General features: G+C 46.1%; 1 protein-coding gene and 1 pseudogene across 1 annotated transcript; both read right to left on the reverse strand.

Annotated features, from left to right (window-relative positions):
* Positions 1-1,412: 1,412 nt before the first annotated feature.
* On the reverse strand, positions 1,413-2,465 carry LOC132513205 (melanoma-associated antigen B5-like; annotated as a pseudogene).
* A 20,727-nt stretch (positions 2,466-23,192) lies between these two features.
* On the reverse strand, positions 23,193-24,234 carry LOC132513206 (melanoma-associated antigen B5-like). The gene is given in 3 exon segments (XM_060137373.1): positions 23,193-23,239; positions 23,242-23,856; positions 23,859-24,234. Coding segments are annotated over 3 exon segments (1,038 nt in total).
* Between the last annotated feature and the right edge of the window lie 1,137 nt (positions 24,235-25,371).

Below are 25,371 nucleotides of genomic sequence, written 5' to 3' on the forward strand. Positions count from 1 at the left end.
TAGATTGGTGTCAAAGAACAAGTCCTACCATCCCTTCCAGGTGCCCTTCCATCCAAACCACCTCTGTTTTCATTCATTATACCCTCGTCTAAAAGCTATCCCTCCCTTGAGAGTTTGCCAAACTGTACTCAAGATAACCTAATTAAAATGCCTTTATAATGGAGCAGACTCTAGCTCTCTCAGTTTGGGGCAAAGAGTCCCAGCACAGTGGTTTCTTGGCGTCTCACCTAAGGGGACATCCCCGTTATTTTTCAGAAACTCCCTGGAGACAGTGTGTGTAGAGCACCTAGTTTGCACAATCTGTGCTAGAACAAGAGCAAAGGACACCTTCCTTTCCTGCCCCAGGTGGAGATTTTTCTATGGTTTACCCACAATCCCAAAGTAACTTGTAGCAGCAGTTTTCCATTATAGACCGAATGTTTGTGTCCCCGCAAAATTCATATGTTGAAGCCCTAACCACCCCCCCCCCGCCTCCATACGATGGTATTTGGAGGTGAAATCTTGGGGAAGTAATTAGGTTTAGATGAAGTCATGAGGACGGGGCACCCATGATGCAATTAGTGGTCTTAGAAGAAGAGCAAGAGAGACCAGAACTCACTCTCTCTGCCATGTGAGGACAGAGAGAAGGTTGCTGTCTGCAAGCCAGGAAGAGAGCTCTCACAAGGAATGGAACCAACTGGCACATTGATTGTGAACTTCCCAACTTCCATAGAGAAAAATAAATGGCTGTTGTTTAAGCCACCCAGTCTGTGGTATTGTTATAGCAACCTGAGCAGACTAACAGAGGGTTTTTTCTGTCAACTCTGAAGCATACTGTTGGAGGGTTTGGCCTCTACTCACCACTTCCAGGACTTCAACTAGCCCACCACACAATGGGAATGAAAATTACATTCCACTGAGGACTTGCAGTTTCCTAAAGTCCCAAACTGCCTTGCTCAGGAAATTTACACTTAACTGCTATCATAAGGAACACCCTCTCCTCACCCATTCTTTTTACTTTACCTATAGGTCATAGAGAATATTCCAGTATCTTACTCATATGAGTGCAACTCACAGGCTCTAAAATTCTATGAGTAGAGGCTGGATTTTCTTTCTTAGCATCCCCAGTACTAACACTGAACCTTCCAAAGAGCAGATACTCAACGTTTGGTGAATAAAAGAGCCAGTAAACACAAGGTGTAATTTATTAAGCTTTAATTTCTCTTTCTTGAAGAAGCTAAGAAACTCAGAGTATAAATCAATTATTTTTACAAAGCTAAAGATTAAAAGGAACAAGGAAAACTAAGATTGATCATGTTTTACTTTTTTTTCTATTCCATTATCCTAACTTTTACTGTGGGATTCTTTCACATTTTCAAGAATATAATCCCTATTGTGATGTTATATTTTCTTGTCTGGGGGATAAAAAAACCTCAGACTTCAACAGGGGTGGGAAGATGTTGCTGGGCATGGCCCTGGAAGGTGCACTGACTGGCAGTAGCGTCAGCCCTGGCTGCATCCATGGCTCTGGCTTTCTCTTCTTCATCTCGCGAAGCTTCTTTGTAATAAGATGGAAAGGCACTGGGAACTGTATCATTGACCTTTGCCAAAAATTCCAGGACTTTCACCTTGCTGGTTTCAGCACGGGCTCTCGGGCCCCACAGGAACTCATAGCGCGGAGGATCACTGTTGGGCACCCGACGGTCCTCCAGGTACTTCAGCCTCACTAAATCTTTGGTGATGAGCTACCTGGGCTCCCCATAGATGAAATGTTTCCTTCCAGCATACACTCGCATCATACTCAGGAATTTCCAGATGTCTTCCTCAGTGGCACAGTTGCCCTTCATGAAGATCATACCCAGGAGATTCATCAGGAGACGGGTCTTGGGTAACCCCCTTCCACCACGCACCCTCCCATTGTTGGGAAGTTTCAATTTGCTGACAAGATTGTAGCAGTGACTGGTTGAGTCGACTTCCTTCACATCTACTGCAAAGACTATCTCAGTGCGCTCAGAGGCTCTCTTGAGATCTCAGCAAATCGGTCGTGGTAGCTTTGGTGGACAATCTTCAGCATATCTTCCTTCATAATGGGCTGTTTCATTTTATACTTGTACAGAAGGAACTGCTGCTCCAACAACCCAGCTTTCCTGGTTAAAAAGTCAGTTCCTGAGCTCTCAGTGAAGGATGGGACCTCATAGGCGCTTGCCCTATCCTCATGTTGGCCGTTGGAAGCTTCATCAGATATCGTGTAAGAAATGCCTGCAGAAGTAGTGGTGGTAGTTGGTGCTCTTTGAGGCTCCTGGGCAGTGCTACATGACCCAGTAGCAGGCAGACTTTGGGTAGTGCCTCCACACTGAGGAGAGGAGGTGGTAGTGGACTCCTCTTCCGCTGCTGCTATGGCCTGGGCACCCCCACAACTTGGTCTCACCTCCGGCCTGGTGGCGTTTATCACCAGCGTGGGCCTTACTCTTCTGACTCTGAGGCATGGTCAAGGACAGCAGGAAGGAGTATAGCCAGGAGATCAGAAGATGTGGACACCTGGAGGAAGGAGAATAAGATGCTATGAGCACCCTCAGTGGGGAGATTCCTCCCTGGCTTTAACCAAGGCCACCTGTGCAGGGTCCTTGAGGGCACTGCTCTAGGCCCCCTCAAAGCTTCTGTTTTGGTCAGCCTGTCCCCTGAGAACCCTGTGGAGGATGTTAGAACCTTAGACTGCAGCCTGCCAGCCGTGCCTGGGGTATACTGGGATAACAGTCGGGGCTGCCAGTCGGAAGCCTCTGTTGTGGGATGTGACAGTCTTCTCAGTTTACAGTCAGGATCATCATGTCAACTGTTGGCAAGTCCAGGGCCCCCTCTATTCTGGTGCTTTGAAGTTGACACCTCAAACCAAATCCACCACTTCCCTGAGACCCCAGAGGAGGAAGTAAAGGGGTTCCTTATCCCCTCTCTCTGTCAGGGGGCACCCAACTGAGAGCTATGTGGAGCCCTCTCTGTCTTGGGCTGCTTGGGTGCTCAGTTGTCGTTCAGGATACTCACCTGTTCTCTAGGTAGTACCTGGTACACCTCCCCTCTGCTGACTGGTGGCTGCAATTCATACTAACTTTATACTCTTCTCTCTTACATTTGATGTAAATAAGTGAGGGTGATCCTCAGCCTGACAGCCCTGCCCTGAACCTTCAAGTTCTGAATGCAAAGGTGGGGTCTAGATTTTTTGTTATCTATTCAATGATTGGTGATCCCTTCAGTCTTTCCCTTCCTTTGACCCTTGGCATAGTCTGGGACTTCTCTCTTCCTGCCAGCGTCTCCTGAGACGCACCCCACCCCAGGAGGATATGAGGGTTCCCCCAGTTGCCAGTGGTCTCCAAGGCTGAGAATAGGGGATGGATTCTCTTATACCCTAGTTGTGGGTGTTCCCCCCAGACAACTAAACTACTGGAAAGATCTGGAAATCCTCCTACTGTGGGGGATAAACTATCCCTTATAAACAAAATCTCTCACCCGCCACCTCCCGCCTCTCCACCACCCTCAGCCTTCCTGCCTCCCACCCCCCACCCCCGGCCTCCCCCATCCTCCACTTCCCCGCCTCCCTCCATCCCCCCACCCTCCCTTCCCTGTGATACCATAGGAGAAAATGAGTGTCAGTCATCACATCACCAGTTGAACAGACACCCCAGGCTGCCAGCAGGGCGGGAATTCCCTCAGTCCTCACATAGGGTCCTTATCCTGACTCCTGGCCACTCCCTTTCCTCTGCTAACTTGAGGCCCCTCCCCTCAAACCAACACCCTCACATCTGAGACCGTCCTCTCAGAAGTAAGCCTGATAGCCCTGCGTGGGGCTTCCCAGGCTTGACGGAAGCCACAAGTTCTGTGCCACTTCACTGTTCTGGGGTTGAGGTCCCCTCAGACCTCACTCAGAGTTCCGTCTTTGAAATCCTTCAGGGCAAGGCCCTCAGCTTCCTGGTCTATCAAATAGCAAAGGAAGGCTTCCTTCCACCTGACTGCCATGCTTGGGTCCTCTGAGAGTGGCAAGCAGGGCCTCATTGGGACTTTCCACCTAAGTTTCCTCACCCAGACTCTCGCTAGCATCTTCTCCTCCGTGTGCTGAACTGGGGCTGCCCATGTAAACCAAGGCCCTCACCGCCCTGAAAGCCTCTGGGCCAAAATCTCCCTCAGCCTGACTGCGCTGCACAGGGCCTCTCAGGACTTAGAAGAGGAGCGAGGTTTTGGAGGGGAGGCAGGGGGTGGGGGATGTCTCCCATTCATCATACAGGCTCCTCACCTCGACTCGGTTCCTGCTAGAACCTGGAAGTCCTCACCCCTGAGGCTGCTCGCCGCAGGAGGCAGTCTCTCACCTTCCTCAGGCTCCCTAGGAGGAAGTGAGCGCTATCCCTCACCTCACCACCGACAGGGCCGCGATCTCTGGCGCCCCCTCTGTTCTGGGGTGGAGGGCACCCTCAGTTTCACACAGGATTCTCAGTTATACTCCTTTCAGACCCTTGGGAACTTCCCTCTGCCACTGCCCTTACTACAAGGTCCTCACCTCCTTGAGAACTTCCTCGCAGGAGGCTGCCTGATGGCATAGGTCTAAGATCAGGCTAGGGAAAGTCTCTGCAAGACTCCCTACACTACTGGGTGGTGTTCTCAGTCATCGTTCATATAGGTCCTCGTCTCAGCTCCTGTCTCTTTAATGAATGGTTTCCTGGGAAGTGCCACATCCCTGCAAACTTCTGAGTACTCTCTCCACTGTAAATCTTACGGACGATGGGTCTGTGTCTCAGGAAAGATGTGAGATGGGGAAGCTGAAGAGCAAGGTAGAGGACTCACACAGGAGGTGAGCTTTCAGAGAGGAAACAAAACATGTTGATTATTTCTCCTCTAGCACCCAAACTTGGCTTCTAATGTAACTTCTGTTCTGCAAGACTTACATACTACAGGAAATGGGCTGAGCCTGATAATTTTGTGAGACCCCATGTTTCAAGGTTAACTGACACTGCATATATAGATGATCACATTGTTACCAGATAGTATATCCTTCCTTTCATTATTCATATCCTTCATTTATTTTGGTTTTCTTATCGTCCTGGCTATGTATTCCAATCCAGTACTTTGGGCACAAACTTTTTTTTTTTCTTCAATCACCTGAGATATACTACGGAGTGGTGAGAAGAAAAGTGAATAACGATACGCAAGGTCAGCTTCAGGGTGGGAGTGGTGGAACAGTGTGTGCCCTACAGAAATTTAGACCAGGATCTAGTCTAGCTGTGTCACAACCTTGTGAACATGAGAATGTTGCAAGTTCTTCATTTGCCAACTGAGTTTGATAAACCCTATCTTGCATGACTGTGGGAATGTATATATTGTGTATAAAGCACCCATCAAAATGACTAGCAAATATGGGGTGTTTCATGAATGCCAGTTACTATTTTTACCTAGACAATATCACCCTCCTATGTAGGAATGTTTTCTTAAATCCAGCATATGTCAGAGAAAATGCAATGCTGTCAGACAAAACACTACCAAATCAGTCAAAAATTTGCTTTAGCAAGTAAAATTAAGTATCTTGTCCGCATTGGAGCATTTATTATTTAATTTTAGTGTGGAGGTGTTTTTTCCCCCCACCTGGATGCAACTCAAAGTTCCTAGAATTTTGTTATGCACTGACTCTTTCAGTCTTTTCCAGCTGCCCTTCTGTCTAAACCACGCTGATGTTTATTTTTGTTTCTTCCCCACCAAAATCTAGCCCTCTCTTAGAATTTGCCAAATTATACTCAAGATAACCTAACTAAAATGCTCTTTTAGTGCATTGGGATCTGGCTCTACCAGTTCAAGGCAGAAAGTGTCAACAGAGTGGCTCCTGTGCATCTCACCCATTGGGGCTCAAGGCAGGCTGCCCCAAAATGTGCCACAAGGCATATTGATTACCTTATATTACGCTTACTGAAGAAATGACCAACGTAGGAGGGACAGTCTGACCCTCCTTTATGTCTCTCTGAAAGCAGGAAATCTCTCATGTGAAAGATGCACTCCCTGCATCTGGAGGTAGAAGGGTACCCTTATAGCCAGAAATAGGGAATTCAGGCAGAGAAGTCTATATAAACAAACCTTGTTACTTCTTTAATTTACTACCCCAAGCCCAAATTCTGTTTAGATTCTTCACTAATTGAGCACTCAAAATGTAAGTTTATTTGTCCTGTCCATTCCTCAAAACTTTATTGTTTTTTCATCTAAAAATATAAAAGCTGCCCTTTTTTGGCCACTTCTTAGGTCCCATTTCTAAGAAACCTCCATGTGCATGAATTACAGTTTGGTTCTTTTTCTTCTGTTAATCTGTCTTGTGTCAATTTTGTTATTAGTCCAACCACAAGAACTCAAGAGGTGTAGAGGGGTAAATTTCCCCCACCCTGACAGTTGGCAAGCCAGGCAGGAGGCTTCCCATCCTGAGGCTGCTGCAGCTGAGAGATCCTGGGACATGTGATAAAGGCCGCAGAAGGTAAGATTTCTTACCATGTCAGCCTCCCAGATTGCTGCCTTCAAGGTCTGATGGAAGGGAAAGTAGTGAAAGTCCCTTGTTTTCTCTCTAAATTTAGGTTAGCAGGAGAAAATATTTGTGTAGCTAGTTCCTTAGACTTAGGAAAACTTTAGGATTCTGTTCTTCTCAAACATGGTCACTGTTTTACTTTGTCTATGTTGTGTCATTTGTCATAAGGAGAAAACCATAGGGCAGTACGGTAGGCATAGAGCCTATAAGCCTGCTGTTCAAGCCAGCCTCACAGATTGTTAACAGCTGTCACCAGACCCGCGTCTATTTAGACAGACTTTGCTGTGGTTCCTCTATGTAAAAACGAGATGAGGTTTTACCTTCCGTCGTCTTTTATGTCTTGAGAGCCTGGCATTTTGCCCAGTGAGAATATTCTCTCTGGTCTGTCATCCAGAAGGTGCATTTACTGGGGTGTGTCTGGTGGCTAGTTGAATAGACTGGGGTTCCAAGTCATGAAGTTACCAGCACTCTCATCGTCTGGTTGTGCCAGCTCTCAGAGGAGTTTGTCATAAGGGGTCCTGGCCCATAAGGGGCATTTGTCATCTCAACTTTTATTGCTTGTTAGTACTGGAAAAGCCCCATTCCAGTAGTGCCTGCCTGGTGCCATTAATTAATGGGTTTATGGCTGGAGTGCCCCACATTTTTGTGGGACACTAGAGAGATTGTTCTCACTGTACCATTCGTACCACCTGTAGCAACAAAGGGCTTTTACTTTTTTAGGCTAACTCTGGGAATGAACTTTCTGGATCTTGTGAGGGCTAAATAATCTCTTGTGATATATCTCTTGCATTTTTGGTTAAGCAGTAAAAAAAAATGCTTATTGGTTTGAGTTGCTGTTTGCAATTAATGTAAGATCCTACTTGCCAATGACCAGATGATGGATCCTTTAAATTGGCTGTATTCACATACGAACCGGTTTGCAAGGCAAAAATAGAGACATAGACATAGAAAACAAACGTATGGACACCAAGGGGGGAAATTGGGGTGGAATGAATTGGGAGATTGGGATTGACATATATACACTACTATGTATAAACTAGATAACTAATGAGAACCTGCTGTATAGCACAGGGAACTCCACTTCACTGTACAGTAGAAACTAACACAACATTGTAAAACAACTATACCCCAATAGAAAACAAGAAAAACAAATAAATAAATAAATTGGCTGTATTTAAAAGGAAAAAATTTTGTGAGAGCTCTCATCATAAACATCTCTCATATTGGTACTTATGGGAGGATCAAATTGAAAGGAAAAAAATTATAATGAATATTAAGAAATTCCTTATTATGATGAAAGAAATTAAAATTAAAACAAAAATCCAACATAAATTCCGCTCTTAAAAATCACCCTGTTTCCTCAGTAGTTTTCCAGGACCTCCTACAAATAATCCGGGCACAGATCAGCTGGAGTCCAATATTCAACGGCTAATAGAAACAACTGTCTTTGTCTTGTAAATCTGTATAAAATCAGAAATACAATTCTAGAAGCAAGTCAAAGCGCACCTGACTTTACCCGTCCCAAGGCCTCACCCATCCCTCTTAAAATGCTTGTAGATATTATAAATCATCAGGATATTAGAGTAAAACTGTCCTTTACTTAAGAAAAAAATTAATAGTGATTACTCAAAGACTTATGATAATAGACAAATATACTCCAAAACTCCCTAGGACAAAACTTACATTTCCTTCCCTGCCCCTTAAAATTATGAGTCTGGATTAGCTTAGTCTGTAGAACTTAAAAAAAAAAAAGAAGAAGGAGAAAAAAAGGAAAGGGACCTCTTCAAACACAAACTGCTAAAAGACTCTCTTGCCTGAACAGTCTCCTTAAAATCGCTTGTCAAGGGCAAATACAGATCTTAAAAGTCTTCTCCACAAATAAAAAAAGACTTTAGCCATCTGAATGAGTACACTTAATTAATTCTGTTATTTATAAACCAGTGAGTTTTGTATTGTACCTGATTCATGACTAAAGTTTTAAAATGAAAACTATGAGAGCTCTGGTTTTGTCTGTCTATATGTCTACTTTATAAATATGGTATCTTTCTACCTCCAGATTATGTTGCCAAAATCGTTATTTGTAAAAGAGCTCTAATTGGCTTAAACAAACTAATACTTATATAAAAATTGTTAAAAATATAACAAAAACTAACCCAAATGTTTCTCACGTTCACATGATCTAGAATAATCTTTACGAAATATTGTAAAAGCTGATTTTAAGCTTGTTGATTTAACTAATACGGGTATATCTTCAGAGTTAGCATAAAATATAATGCAGAAAAACAACTTTTTGTTCTACTGGGTTTACTAGCTAATGTCTCTTTTGCACTGTTTGTCAGAAAACACACAAACAAAACAGACAAAAGACCTCAGGATAATGACTAAATGCTTTAATGACTCATGAAATTTTCATGAGTAATCTAAGTATGATTCTTTAAGAACAAAAGAATTAAATAGGTGTGAAATAAGAGCGTTTAGGTGAACTTTTTAACAATAATTGTTTTGTGGTTTGTCTACCTAAATAGTTTCCTAAATCTCTTTGGTAATTTACACTCTTAGAGTTTTGCTAAGTTAAATTAAATGATGAGAATTCATTGACTGTTTAGTCATTTCCAAATAAGATAAAATACTAAAACATTAACTGCTGAACAAGTCTAAGTTTGCATATTTTTTACCTCTTACTACAGAGACTAAGTATGTTTGGGTTTATTAATAAATATACCTTATGCTTTATTGAAAGATTATTCTATAAAGTAACATATATTTCTAGAAATTATAAAATGTATTTTTAAGTTTGCCGAGCCACAAAATGTTAATACAGTTCAGAATTGTTTACTTCTTTATTTTCACTAAAAAATTAAGATTTCAAAGGATTAAGAATTCTAATTAATATATTGGTTAAAGCTACCCGATATAGCAATAGAAATGGGATATGTTTTGGGGTAAGAAAAGTTATAGGGTACAGAGATGTGTTTGTTAAGGAAAACGAAAGTGATTTTCCATAAGGCTGGTTATTTCTAAATGGGAAAGAAAACGAGGCACAAGCTAAAATGGACATAGAAAATTGTAAGTTTTGTGAAAAAAGGAATCTTTGGAAAGGAATTTTATGTGTGGTCAGGACTAAATAAGATTGGAATCAATTTAATTAAGTAAATGAGCTTAAGTATCAAAAGTAAACTGGTACAAAATTGGAATTTGGTTTTATCTCTGTTAAAAGGACAAAGGTTTTTTTTTTTTGTTTTTTTCTATTGGTCTGCTCTTGATAAGAAGAGATTAGGAAAGGTTTTTCTTTACCTTGAAGGAATCTGACCAAAAAATATATATAGTGTCTTGTCTTATCTTTATCAGGTCTTTGATTGCTTAAGTAAACCTAGTCCTCTGGGTGTTAAAAGAGTGAAATTTTGCTCAGAACCATATAACCTTCTATATTTGCCTATGAAGTCTTTAATTGTTACTTTGGTTAAATGGATAAATAAGCATTGTTTCACAGTGACCTATTTGACTAAGTGTTTTAAAGCCTCTTTGATATTTTTGGCAAGCTTCCCCCAAATCAAATTCTATATGAAGTCTTTTTGACTTAGAACTAACTTTAAGATATGAGTTATTTCAGAGGGCCCCTGAAATATCTCAAAGATTTGTCCTCTTTCCTTATAAAAAGAGAGATATTAAACTAATTAGGAGTATTTGTTATGTTAAATTACATGGGAAGCATTGTCAAATAAGAAGTAACAAACGTTAAGCCTTTTTTATGTTGTGTCTGTATAGGTAGGTATTATAAGTGTTCCAGAAATTATGTGAAACTACTGGAAGTCTTATATGTCCTGGCATAAAATGTTGTCTGTCACCAAAATTGAAGCTCACACTAAAAGGACTAAACCCAAGTATCAGGGAAACACTGAAGCTGACTTTTATGCACAGGTGGCAACAAAGAAAGAATCTGTAAAGATTGTGGCACGTGTGGATAAAGTCCATTTTGCTTCTGCCAAAAAATTGACCCTTAATCGCCAGACTTTTGCCATCCTGATGTCCATTTAACATAGCAGCAGTCTGCCCCTTGAAATGCCCAAGGTCGCGAGGCCCCTCCACAAGACCACCAGAGTCGAGAGTCAAAGCCAAACGGCAAGGGTCATTTATTGCAGGTTCGAACCTGGACCTCCGCGCACTCGTTGCCGGTGACGCTAAGAGGTCCTGGCGGAGTTTAGTACAGCTCTTTTATAGACCGGTACAAACATAGTCGCCGATTGGTTGACTTTTAAACAGAGACACTAGTCGCCGATTGGTTGACTTTTAAACAGAGACACTAGTCGCCGTCTGATTGGTTGGACGGTTGCGGGGGGGGGGGGGGGGGGTCAGCAGGCGTAATTACAGAAGCGAGAGCGGCTGGTTAAGTTTCGGTTTCCTGAGGTTTTGTTTCTTAATTAGAAATACTTAAGGCGGGGCCATGGTCGCAAAAAGAAATAGTGCAAACAGGAGGACTGATACAACCCTAGCAGTGCTGCGGCCTCCACCAGCCCAACGGCAGGGCGTCGGGAGGCTGTGCGCCCAACTTCAGGCGGCGCTCCCAAATGTGGCAAGCCCAGCGCCGCGCCCTGGAATGGTCCTTTTTCGGCCCTTCCCCTCCGGAAAGAACAGAAAAGAAATTCCAGGAAAAGCACAAATTGAATGCAGGGCGTCAACTCAGTCCTATTCTCACCAAACTAGAACATAGCCCCCTCATTCCCCCCTTTCTCATGAACCAGAGGAGCCAATCTTGGGTCCTCAAGGCTCCGTTTCTTCAATTTCTGAGGCCTCGCAGGGCTGATATTGTGTTCTTAATATCATTAGCTGGACTGTATTTATTCTTTCGCGAACAAAATTCATGACTTTACTGAGTATACAGGGGCCTATAGTGAGGAGGAGAAGGAGGCATAGTAGAGGGCCCAGGATGGGGAGGAGGAAGGGGAGCATCCCATGAAATCCTGACTAAAGGGGATTATCCGCTAATTCTTGCCGGCGGCGAGCTAGGTCTTCCTGGAGCTGGTGGATCTTGTTTCTTACAATGCCTGATTTATTTGCATAGAAACAACATTTTTCTTTTAGGGCGAGGCATATCCCACCCTGTTCAGCTGTCAGCAAGTCTAAGCCCCTCCTATTCTGTAGGACCACCTCGGCCAGCGAATCTAATTGGTCCTGTAAGTCCTGAATGGTCCCAGAGAGAGTTTCTACATCTTCTATTAATTGCCTAGACAGCTGACTATAGGAGTGAAGGGAGACCCCAAGGCCCGTACTCCCTGTGGCCACAGCTCCTGTAATTCCTAATCCTACCAGGAGGGGCAGGACTGTAATGGCTCGTTTGGTTCTCCCTGCCCAGAGGTCAAAGCTGGGAATGGGCAATGGGGTGTCTCCCGAGATCAGGTCTACATTGGGGAGGAGAGTGGCCAGGGTGCAGACCCCTGTCCAATTCGGGGGTAAATAGGTGTATGCTAGGTTACTTCCACAGACAAAGACAGTGGTATTAGGACTACAGAGGGAGGAGTTCACGGGGATATATTGACTACATCCAGTGGATGAAAGGATTCCCAAGTCAATACTGGCGTTAGAGAGGGAATCGTTCTTGACAAAGCATGAGGTATTAAAGGTGGTTGAAAATTTTGAAAATTGTATGGGGAACGGCTCGGGGAGTGAAGTAGGGTTACATCGTTCGCTGATATTTAAATTGGCGAAGGTGGGGATGGCTATAGGGCGGGGCGGTCCTTGAGGAAGGCAGAGCCAGCAATCCTGTGCTAAGTTGGGGTTGGTGGTATTCAAAAGCGCAAAAGTAGCTTCTAGTATGGACATGGTCTGGGAGTCCAATTCAGAGGGATCGACCTTAGGGAGAATTAGGGGGTGGTAGCTGAGCTGTGGGTACAGATGCCGATAGGCCTCTTCTATTTGTCTTCGGGTTTCTATCTGGCGCACTGCGTCCTGGGGCCCCCCACCGTCTGACATGTGTGGGGGCCCTGGTATTCCAGCATACCGGGGTCCCGGGGGTGCCAGTGCATCCAGCCTGAAGGTGTTTATTATCATCACTAATGGTGGGGCTTTTATTATTCTGTAGTATGGCTGTGAAATAAGTCTTGTTATTGGCCCCTATACATTGCTGGTAAGAGGAATAGCACATGCTATGCATTGATTCCTGGAAGGTAGAACAGGGGCAAGTAGCTCGAGGGGAGAGTGGCTTAGGCTTATGGTAGCATTGCCAGTTTTGAGAGGCCCCGGTAACCCTATATTCCTGAACAAGATACGCAGTTATGCCCCCGCAGTCCTGCATATGAGTATACCCTCGGGGAACAACAGGAGTCTCCATAGTACCTCCCCTGCACTCGCACGGTGCACCATATAGTAGTTGTATTAAAGTATTCTTATTGGGGGGAGGGCCGAATCCTCCCCTCGTGGCCCGAGGGTTGAGGGTTAGGACTATCATTAGGGCTATCAGCAGTACCTTGGTCATCATGGGGGAGGGTACGGCGCAAAGTCAGTTTGAGGGGATTGTTCTTACTCCGGTCAACAGTCCAGGTGACGTCAGCTTTAGTGGACTTGATGAGGTCAGAAAATGGGTCCACCGGCTTGACGTGTGTGTAATGGATCCAGGCAGCTATGCTGTCCACCTTGATGGCTGTCGGCGTTGTCAGGATGATCTGGTAAGGTCCTTTCCACCTGGGTTCTAGGGTCTCTTGTCAATGGCGTTTGACAAGGACCCAGTCACCTGGCCGGAGCTGGTGTGGAGTAGGTGGGGGTCCTGTTGCATATAGCTCTTTTAGTTTGGGCCAGATTGTCTCGTGTATCCGCTGTAAGGCTTGGAGGGAAGACAGGAGATTATTTTCTGGGTCCAATTGGATAAGGTTAGTCTTTAGATTAGGGATGATAGGAGGAGGCCTACCATGCATTATTTCGTAGGGAGTGAATCCTAGCTTATAGGGGGAATTTCGCACCCTAAACAGAGCGTAGGGGAGTAGGACTACCCAGTTAGCGCCAGTCTCCATGGTCAATTTAGTCAAGGTCTCTTTTAGAGTTCTATTCATCCTTTCTACCTGTCCTGAACTCTGGGGGCGGTATGCACAATGTAATTTCCAATTAGCCCCAAGTATGGAAGCCAGATCCTGACTTACCTTAGAAACGAAGGCTGGCCCGTTGTCGGACCCTATCATAACTGGAAAGCCATACCTGGGCAGGATCTCTTCTAGTAGCTTCTTAGCTACTATTTGTGCAGTCTCATTCTTGGTTGGGAATGCCTCAGTCCAACCTGAAAAGGTATCTATAAACACCAGTAAATATTTATACCCATATTTGCCAGGCTTTACCTCCGTGAAGTCCACTTCCCAGTAGGCTCCAGGCTGGTTTCCTCTCTCCCGGATGCCAGTGGTTGGCGGGTGGGTGCTGGCATTATGGAGTTGGCAGACTGCACAGTCAGCAACCAGTCGTTCAGTCTTCTCGGAGACATTTTTAATTTTAAGTCCAGTCTGCCTGATGAGATCCTGTAGCCGTCGGGTGCCCAAGTGGGTGCTACGGTGGATCCGTTCAAGGACCAGGGTTCCTAGTCTCTCAGGAAGGAGGATATTGTTCTTAGCGTCCCGCCACCATCCGTCTCTAACCTGGGTTAGAGGAAGCTTGCTCATCCATCTGATGTCATCCTCCGAGTAGTCGGGTTGGGGCGGTAGTTCCCGGGGGCCTGGATCCGGCAGTTGCAGGGGAAGTAATGGTATTGGAGTGTGTGCCGCCTTTCGAGCCGTCTGGTCTGCCAAATTGTTGCCTCGGGTGACTGGATTCGTGGGTTTTTGATGCCCCGGGCAGTGTACAATGGCTAGCTTTTTGGGTTCCCATATGGCCGCTAGCAAGGCCAGGATTTCCTCTTTGTTCTTGATGTCTTTGCCCTCTGCTGTGAGTAGTCCCCGCTCTCGGTATATTGCCCCATGTATATGTGCGGTAGCGAAAGCATACCGGCTGTCTGTGTATATGGTAGCTTTTTGGCCTTTGCTCATCTTGAGAGCTTGGGTCAGGGCAATTAATTCAGCTTTTTGGGCTGAGGTCCCTGGGGGGAGAGTCTTTGCCCATATCACCTCAGTTTCTGATGTTACTGCTGCCCCCGCATACCTCTGACCTTGCTGGACAAAGCTGCTGCCGTCAGTGAACCATGTGACTTGTGCATCCGGTAGGGGCTGGTCACGTAGGTCTTCCCGAACCCCATGGATCTGGGCCAGTACCTCTGCACAGTCATGGAGTGGGGAGTCCAAATCTGGGTCAGGTAATAGGGAGGCAGGGTTTAATGCCCGCGGCGGAGTGTAGCTGATTCTGAGGGGATTTAACAGTAGACCCTGGTAGTGGACCAATCGAGCATTGCTCATCCATCGGTCGGGAGGCTGTTTGAGAACCCCGTCGATGGCGTGGGGGGTGGTGACATGTAACTCCTGCCCCATAGTTAGTTTGTCAGCATCCTTTACCATTAGGGCCGTGGCGGCGATCATCCGGAGGCAAGGAGGCCAGCCGGCAGCCACTGGGTCCAATTTTTTTGATAGGTAAGCAACAGGCCTGGGCCAAGGACCGAGGGGCTGGGTCAACACGGCCTTAGCTATGCCTTTGCTTTCATCTACAAAGAGGTGGAAGGGCTTGGAGACATCAGGGAGACCCAGGGCGGGTGCGGATAGCAAGGCAGTTTTGATCTGCTGAAATGACTGCTCAGCCTCTTCTGTCCATTCAAAGGGCGTCTGCTCTTTGGTGGCTAGGTATAGCGGTTTGGCCATTTCAGCAAATTTGGGTATCCATAAACGGCAGAACCCAGCCGACCCCAAAAATTCCCTCACCTGTCGAGGCGTGGTGGGTCTGGGGATGCGGAGGATGGTTTCCTTCCGTGCATCTGTGAGCCATCGTTGCCCCCCTTTCAATAGGTATCCCAGGTAAGTTACCTCAGGCCTGCAGATCTGTGCTTTCTTGGCAGAGGCTCGGTATCCCAGGGTGCCGAGAGTCCGTAGGAGGTTTCTGGTTCCCTGCAGGCAGGCTTCAGCGGTCTCAGCAGCTATTAAGAGATCATCAACATACTGCAGGAGGGTTACATTGGGGTTTTGTCTCCGGTACTCACTGAGATCCTCGTGTAGGGCCTCATCAAACAAGGTAGGCGAGTTTTTGAATCCTTGGGGAAGTCTGGTCCAGATGAGTTGTCCGTTTATACCTCTCTCGGGATCTGACCATTCGAAGGCAAAGAGTTCTTGACTTTTGGGCGCCAAGGGTAAACTAAAAAAGGCATCTTTGAGGTCCAGCACAGTATACCATTGTTTTTCTGGACTAAGGGCGCTCAAAAGAGTATATGGATTGGGCACAGTAGGATGGATATCTATGACCCGTCTGTTGACTTCCCTCAGGTCCTGCACTGGGCGGTAGTCTTTACTGTTAGGTTTGCGGACTGGCAGCAGGGGTGTATTCCAGGCCGACTGGCAGGGACGCAGTATCCCCAGGTCAAGAAGCCGGCGAATATGAGGAGTGATACCAGTCTTGGCCTCTAGGGGCATGGGATACTGTCGGACACGTGCAGGATCTGCCCCCGGTTTGATCTCTATGAATAGGGCTGGGCGGTGTTTGGCTAGTCCCACCCCCCCTGTTTCTGCCCATGCTTCGGGGAACTGCTGAAGCCATGACTCTATATCTTGATTTTGGGAGGGTGGTTCCTGGTGAAGTCGGTACTCATCTTCCAAGTTTAGGGTGAGCACAGATATGGGTTGGTCGTGAGGGTCTGTTACGATTGGCCCCTCTGGCCGAAAATGAATTTGTGCTCCCATTTTAGTGAGTAAGTCTCTCCCCAGTAAGGGGCAAGGGCTATCGGGAATGACCAGAAAGGTATGGGTTACCCTTCCCGTGCCCAAGTCCACAGTTCTCTGAGTGGTCCAAAGGTAACGTTTGACTCCCGTAGCTCCCTGGACCCAGGAGGATTTGTTAGAAATTTTCCCGTGGGGCTTAACCAAGACCGAATGCTGTGCCCCTGTATCCACCAGGAGTTGGACTGGTTTCCCTTCCACTCGTAGGGTTACCCTGGGTTCGGGGAGGGTGTCCGAACCCCGTCCCCCCTACTTTGTATCATGTGTAAACAGGACTGGGGTGGCGTTCGGTTGCCATTGCCCCTGGTTGGGGCGCGGCTGCCTTTTCTTGGGGCATTCCCGAGCCCAGTGGCCCTTTTCCTTGCAATAGGCACATTGATCTCTGTCCAATGGTCGCCTGGGAGGTCGAGTGGCTGGGGGGCCCTCTTGATCTTTCTGAACAATGGCCGCCAAGACTTTAGTCATTTTCTCAGTGGCTTTAAGTTGTTTATCCTCTGGGGCGTCCCGGTTATTAAAGACGCGCTGGGCGATACGGAGTAAGTCCTGTATCTGTTTGCCCTCCAGATCGTCTAACTTCTGGAGTTTCTTTTTAATATCAGGGGCTGCCTGGTTAACGAAGGACATTACAATGGCGGCCTGATTTTCGGGGGCCTCTGGATCCATAGGGGTATACTGCCTAAAGGCTTCCATTAATCTTTCTAAATAAGAGGAGGGACTTTCTGTTTTACCTTGTACAATTGAATATACCTTGGCCAAATTAGTGGGCTTGCGCGCGGCAGCCCGGAGACCCGCCATTAGAGTCTGGCGATAAATGAGCAGTCGTCCCCTACCTTCTCCGGTGTTATAGTCCCATTCATCCTGCGGGGGGCGAGTTAAGGGAAAAGCTGCATTGATGAGGTCAGGGTTAGCGGTGGGTTGACCATTATCTCCAGGAACCAGTTTTCTCGCCTCCAGCTGGATTCGCTCCCGTTCTTCGGTAGTGAATAGGATCCGGAGGAGCTGTTGGCAGTCATCCCAGGTGGGCTGATGAGTGAACATAACGCTATCTAGAAGAGCTATCAAGTCTTTAGGATTATCAGAAAAACGGGCATTCTGGGTTTTCCAATTATATAGGTCACTGGTAGAGAATGGCCAATACTGGAGTCGGGGGTTCCCTGTCTCATCGGGAGGGCCTATTTCTCGCAGGGGTAGGGCTATGGTGGAATCAGGATGGCGGAACCCTGGGTCGCGCTGAGTGCGTCCGCGAGTGCGCCCAGCCGGCCCCTGGGAATTATTTTCATTGGGCAGGGGGACCGGTAGTGCCTCTGCCTCTCGGTCCTCCGGTTCTGGCCTGGGTGGCCCTCCGGGAGGGGCCGCAGGAGGTTCTACCAAGGGGAGAGGAGCAGAGCCAGGAGCAGGAAGGGGGACTGGTTGTGGGGCCACAGGAGGAGATTGATATGGGGGGGGTCTAGGAGAAGGAGGTCTTGGCTGTCAGAGAGTATGGGTGCAGTTCGGGTCTGAGGCTTGGGAGGTTTAGTTGGTCGGGCCGCAAGGATCTTATATGACCCTGATGACAAAAAGGGGGTCATCCAGGGAGGAGGGTTTTCTACCAGGTCCTGCCATACCAGGAAGTAGGGGATCTGGTCCGGATGGCCTTCTTTTCCTGGCAAGAAAACTCTAGATTTAACTTTTAGGATTATAGGAAGACAAAAGGTACCCTCGGTGGGCCAGCCAACCCCGAAAGTTGGCCATTCAGAGCGGCAGAAGGTAATTAGTTTTCTTCTCCGGATATCCAGACTGAAGTTGTGTCCTCGGGACTTTACATCCCCGAAATTAGCGAGAAGGAGGGAGAGGGGGGTACTCTGTGCTTGGCCCATGTCTAGGTCCTGGAAGAGATTGATTAGAAAAGGTTACTCTGAAAACAAAAGTGATTAAGAGCAGTCCCAATAGCGGAGTCTGTAAAAGGAGGAAGGGGAGGTTATCGCGTGCGCGCTTCAGATGGGCTGTCAGCCCCAGATGGGTCGTGGTGGACGTCTCCAACCACACCCGACTAGGTGTCCTATAGCGCGTCCGCCAGGACTGTCCTAGTCCCCAAAACAGAAGGTACCCTGAGCCGGCTTACTTACCGATCGGTTGTCAGCGATGACCCGTTGACCTGATGTCTGGTGGGCTTGGGGGCATCCCGGACGAGCCCCCAAATGAAATGCCCAAGGTCGCGAGGCCCCTCCACAAGACCACCAGAGTCGAGAGTCAAAGCCAAACGGCAAGGGTCATTTATTGCAGGTTCGAACCTGGACCTCCGCGCACTTGTTGCCGGTGACGCTAAGAGGTCCTGGCGGAGTTTAGTACAGCTCTTTTATAGACCGGTACAAACATAGTCGCCGATTGGTTGACTTTTAAACAGAGACACTAGTCGCCGATTGGTTGACTTTTAAACAGAGACACTAGTCGCCGATTGGTTGACTTTTAAACAGAGACACTAGTCGCCGTCTGATTGGTTGGACGGTTGCGGGGGGGGGGGGGGGTCAGCAGGCGTAATTACAGAAGCGAGAGCGGCTGGTTAAGTTTCGGTTTCCTGAGGTTTTGTTTCTTAATTAGAAATACTTAAGGCGGGGCCATGGTCGCAAAAAGAAATAGTGCAAACAGGAGGACTGATACAACCCTAGCAGTGCTGCGGCCTCCACCAGCCCAACGGCAGGGCGTCGGGAGGCTGTGCGCCCAACTTCAGGCGGCGCTCCCAAATGTGGCAAGCCCAGCGCCGCGCCCTGGAATGGTCCTTTTTCGGCCCTTCCCCTCCGGAAAGAACAGAAAAGAAATTCCAGGAAAAGCACAAATTGAATGCAGGGCGTCAACTCAGTCCTATTCTCACCAAACTAGAACATAGCCTCCTCACCCTGAATTGGAGAAATTAAATGGGTAAACAATAGCTATAAAATAAATAGCTGGGGCTATGAGAAACCCAAGATGGCCCCTTGGTTCCTCCCAGCTTTCTGGCAAACCACCCCCCCCCCATTTAAGATAACTCAAATTATAAATAGACATTGGTAGGAAGATTTCTGTAAAATTGTGCAAAAAGTTTACCAGCAACGTCTGACCTGGCAGGTCCATAACCCTGGGAAGAAAAAAAAAAAAAAGATTTTTGTCCCCAGAGGCCTGAAGACCTCCTTTCGCTGGACCCTTTGAACACCTGCAACTGGACTTCATTTATTTGCCACTTAGTATGAGTCATAAAAATATTCATGTTATTGGGCTTCCCTGGTGGCGCAGTGGTTGAGAGTCCGCCTGCCGATGCAGGGGACACGGGTTCGTGCCCCGGTCTGGGAAGATCCCACATGCCGCGGAGCGACTGGGCCCGTGAGCCATGGCCGCTGAGCCTGCACGTCCGGAGCCTGTGCTTCGCAACGGGAGAGGCCACATCAGTGAGAAGCCCGCGTACCAGAAAAAAAAAAAAAAATCTTGTTACTGTATGTATATTTTCTGGATGGGTTGAAGCCTTCCCTTGCTGCAAATCTGATTCTCTCACAGTGGCAAATAAACTGTTTAGAAAATGTGTTCTCCACTTGGGGTATACCTTTTAAAATATCCAGTGATCAAGGCACAGATTTCCCTGGGCAAATCATACAAGCCTTAACAAAAACCTTGCAAACTTCTTGAAATTATCGCTGTCCCTATCACCCACAGTCTTCAGGGAAGATCGGTAGAACTAATGGAAAAACTGGACTCAAGCAGAACAAGAATTAACATGGGACCGAATGAATTGATGAATATGATTATAATTTTCATGATTTTTTTGTCTGAAATATTACTGATTTTTAAAAATCTTTCATTTTCCAGATATAAGGAAATTTTTTAACACTTACAGCAATTTGATAAATTATACCTTTGTAAATAGAATTTAAACATTTATCTTTTTGTCCCTACCTGATCACTCCAGAATTCAGAAAGTCTCAGTGAGTATTCTTATTTTCTTGGCAAAATAGTTATATGCATAATTGAATAAGAATCTGTTCTTATAGCAGGACACAATTGGAAACATTGGTTATATTACCAAGACTTTGATTGGAATGTCATATTTGACAGAGATACATGTACACTCAGATATGACCAGATAGCTTGAAGGAACTAAGGTCGACTTTATGGAACCATAAAACCCCTTGAAAAAACAGCCTAGGACCTTGCTGACAGAGTTCCCAGCAGCTTCCCAGCAGCCTTACCAGATGAGTAAGGAAGGCCACTTCCTGGCAGTCACAGGAGCCTCAGGATATTTGGGGGACTTCAAGAAGAGAGGAATTCACCCAAATCTCTAGGTATAAAAGGAACTCTGACGACAGGTCTTTGGTGTGGCTTCCTGGCCTTGAGAAGCTATTAAAATTTCACTCTGGAGACTCCTTATGAAAACTTCCAGCAAAGCAGATTTAAAAGAGCCTATATGGCTAATTGCTATTCTTGCTGGACTTAACATAAATAATCAGGCCAAGTTTATTGAATCTAGACTTATTTTGCAAACAAATTAGTCTTAATTTTGCTTTCTTTGGTAGAGAAGAGGGAGATTTTAGAGAGAAAAATTGTTTCAATAGAAACTATACTACGCACTTGTGGATATTAGATTCTAGTGCTATTACTTTTCCTTGAAGTTTTGTCATTTACCTGTAAACTGGACTGGATCCTGAATTTTTCTAGTTTCCTCCAATATCTGGCTGCAACTCTCTAACATTTCCTATTTTCTCTCATTATTTTGATGTATCTGTGGGGAGAAGGTGAGCTCTATGTCCTACTCCTCTGCCAACTTGACCTGCTCCCCTCTCCCATCCTTTTGACTTGAATCATTGAGAACTAAAACTGTTCTTTTCCTGAAGCCCTGCACACTGAAGCTAGACGACTTGATATAAACGTCAGAGAAATTGCCACAGCAGCTCATATTTAAACAATCTTCATGCCATTTGCCACTCAGAAAGTTAACCTGAACACCCAGTGACATCATCAGAGACATTTCAAACTGCAGTAGATGCTTCGAACCTGACACCTAGAAATCTTCTTGACTGACTGCCCCCTGGGCTCAGAAACTGGTTTATAACCAGCTCCAATCATTAACCTTTGTTTTTCTTTTGTTGCCATAGAAATGCCTCTTATTAAATACCTGATATTGCTTGCACCATAGACCTAGCTTTGGGAGCCCATCTGCATCATCGCCTCCTGAAATGAGATACAACAATTTAACTGAACTGAACTGTTCTCAGAACTAAGAAACTGGTTCAATGAAATGGAGGACTGTACTAACCCATTCTCTGTCTCCACAGTGACCAGTTCAGCTCTTAATATGTGAAACTTCCAGGGAAGTTTCAGAGGAGGGAACTGTTAAGGCTTAGGGCAGGTTGCTCCCAAATATACCACAATGGCATATTGATTATTTTGAATTAAAGTTATTTAAGAAACAGCCAGTGCAGGAGGGGCACTCCGACCCTCCTTTCGGTCTCCCTGAAAGCAGGAAATAAATCTCTCATGTGAAAGATGCACTCCCTGCATCTGGAGGTAGAAGGATACCCTTATAGCCAGAAATAGGGAATTCAGGCAGAGAAGCCTGTATAAACAAACCTTGTTACTTCTTTAATTTACTACCCCAAGCCCAAATTCTGTTTAGATTCCTTACTAATTGAAGGAATTATCCAAAATGTAAGTTTATTTGTCCTGTCCATTCCTCACAAGTTTATTGTTTCTTTGTCTAAAAAGTATAAAAGCTGCCTGCTTTGGCTACTTCTTAGGTACCATTTCTATGACACCTCCGTGCACATGAATTACAATTTCTTTCTTCTCCTGTTAATCTGTCTTGTGCCAACTTTATTAGTCTAACCACAAGAACTCAAAGGGGTAGTGGGGGAATTCCCTCCTCCCTGACATACCTCAAGGCAGTTAACCCTTATTTCTCAGAAACTCCCTGGAGACAACGTGCATAGAATACCTGTCTGTGCACTGTATTCTCCTGCATTGAGATAAGAGCAAAGGCACCTTAGATTTCTGTCTGTTAGGGGCTTAACTGTGTCCCCCAAAAAATTCATGTTGAAGGCATAAACCCCAGTACCTCAGAATGTGACTGTAGTTGGAGATGAGGTCTTTAAAGAGCTGGTTAAATTAAAATGAGGCCATTAGGGTGGGCCATAACCCAACCTGACTGGTGTCTTTATAAGAAGAGATTAGGACACAAAAGGAGAGACCAGGGATATATGCACACAAAGGGACAGCCAAGTGAAGAGGGTGGCCATCTGCCAGCTGAGGAGAGAGGCCTCAGAGGAAACCAACCCTCATCTTGGACTTCCAGCCTCCAGAACTGTGAGAAAATAAATTTCGGTTGTTTAGGCCACCCATTCTGAGGTATTTTGTTGTGGAAGCCCTAACAAATCAATACACTGCCCCAGGTAGAGATTTCTTTCTGGATTATCCTTTTACTTTCCCGTAAGTCATAGAGGGCATCTCAACATCTTGTATGACTGCAGCTCCTTGCATCGAAAGTTGTATGGGCATAGGTCTTTACCTTAGCATTGGCAGTACTAGCACAGAGCCTTTTAAAGAGTAGATGCTCAACTGACGTTTGGGAAATAAAAAAGAAAGTGAGTAAGAGGTCTAACTTGTTAAGATTTAATACCGCCTACATTCTTTAATAAGTTAAGCACATTGAGGTATAAATCATTTAATTTTACAAAACAGAAGACTGAAAGGATTAAGAAAAATCAAGGTTTATCATGTTTTCTTTTTAATTATTTTTTATTTTTTCATTCCATTATCCCAACAGTTTTATTTTGGGATTCTTTCCCATTTCAACAAAAATCCCTCTTGCGATGTCAAATTTTCTTATCTGGATGATTTTTAAAAAGTCTCAGACTTCAGTAAGGGTGGGAGAAGCTGCTGGACGTGGCCATGGAACATGCCTGGAAGTGACAGTATTTCCAGGCCTGGCTGCAATTTTGGCTCGATCTCTCTCTTCCTCATCTTGAAAAGCTTCTTCATATGGTGATGAGAAGGCACTGGGAACCATATCGCTGACCTTTGCCAAAAATTCCAAGATTTTCATTTTGCTGGTTTCAGTATGGGCTTTTGGGCCCCACAGGAACTCATAGCGCGGAGGATCACTGTTAGGCACCTGGCGGTACTCCAGGTACTTAAGCCTCACTAAATCTTTGGTGATGAGCTTCCTGGGCTCCCTATAGATGAAGTGCTTCCTCCCAGCATATACTCACATCATATTCAGGAATTTCCAGATGTCTTCCTCAGTGGCACTGTTGCCGTTCATGAAGATCACACCCAAGACTGTCATCAAGAGACTGGTCTTAGGTAACCCCCTACCAGCACGCACCCTCCCATTGTTGGGGAGTTTCACTTTGCTGACAAGGTCATATGAGTGGATGGTTGAGTCGACTTCCTTCAAGTCAACCGCAAAGACAGCCTCAATGCGTTCAGAGGCTTTCTTGAGAATCTCAGCAAATCGGTCTTGGTACTTTTGGCTGACAATCTTCAGCATGTCTTCCTTCATAATGGGCTGCTTCATTTATATTTGTACAGAAGGAACTGCTCTAACAAATCCATCTGACTAGTTAGAGTATCACTGTATGTGCTCTCAGTAGAAGGTGAGACATCAGAGGAACATGGATGTTCCTCATCTTGACTGTTATCATCCTCATCAGACCTTGTGTCAAAAGTACTTGAAGAAGTGATGGTAGTAGATGGGGCTTTTGAAGACCCCTGAGAAGTGCTATTTGACCCAGTAGCTGATGAACTCTGGGGATTATCTTCCAAAACAGGAGAAGAGGAGGAGGGGGGTTCTTCTATTACTGCAGTAGCCTGAACTCTCCTGTGACTCTGGGAGTCATCTTGGGCCTGGTGGCGTTTCTCACTGGTGCGGAGCTTACTCTTCTGACCCCGAGGCATGATGACTGTGCTCAGGGACAATGGTTAGGAGTGTGAGTAGAAGAGCAGGGGATAAGGGTCCACTGGATGAGGAAGGTTGAGAGAGTGTGCAGCTTCAGCAGGGAAATACCACCTTGGTTATAAGGAAGGCTACATTTGTAGTTTTCCTTGAGGGCACTGCTCTAAAAACCCACAGGGCTCCTGTTCTCCTAATCAGCCTGTCCCTTGGGAAACCTGTTGAAGGAAATTAGAATGATCTTTAGGCTGCATCCTGCCACCCCTGCCTCAGGCATGCTGGGGCAACAGCAGGGGCTGGTGGTCTTCTACATTGAGGAGTCTCTTAGGTCACATTCAAGACCATCATTCAACTGGTGGCAGGTCATGGGACCCATTCCCTCTGCTGTTCTGAGGTTGACATCACAAACCTCCCCGGGATCTATGAGAAAGAAATGAAGGGGGTCCTCAGCTTATCAACCCTGTCCAGGTGGCCCCAGTACTGACTGCTCAGTGGGGAGTTTTCTGTCCTGGCCTCTGGAGTCCTCAGTCCTCATTAAGGGTCCTTAATTCGGCTAGACATAGGGCCTGATATCCCCACCCCTTTCATTGAATGGTGGCTACACCTTCAAACTGAGGATTTCACTTCCCATAGACCTGATACAAATAAGTGTTGGTGGAGCTTCAGCTTGATAGTCCTGCCCTGGATCCTCAAGGGCTGTAACAAGGAGCAGGGCTGGATTCCTTATCACTTCTATTTAGTGGTAGATGATCCCTCAGTCCTTGCTTTGACCTCTGTCATGTCCTGGAATTCCACCCTCCCTTGCCCTTAGGCCTGCCCCTTATACTAAGGCCAGCACCACCCTGAAACCCCTAGGAGAAAGTGAGATTCTCCTCATCTGACCATACCTGTCCTTGGTCTTCTGAGGCTGAGAGTAAGGAATGAATTCTATGGTTATGGGGTATGTGGTTCCCTTAGTCCTCAGGGTATTCACCTGGTGTCTCGAAAAACCTGGAAATCATCCCACTGCTGGCCCTAGGCCGTACCCCTTAGACCATGTCCCTCACCCCCTTGTGACACCATAGGAGGAAATATGTCACATCATGTCAACAAAGCCCAGGGATACCAGGGATACCAGGACGGGCATGGTTCTGTGGGGTTCT

This window comes from Lagenorhynchus albirostris, chromosome X, assembly GCF_949774975.1.
Source record: "Lagenorhynchus albirostris chromosome X, mLagAlb1.1, whole genome shotgun sequence".
In the NCBI taxonomy this organism is placed as follows: Eukaryota; Metazoa; Chordata; class Mammalia; order Artiodactyla; family Delphinidae; genus Lagenorhynchus; species Lagenorhynchus albirostris.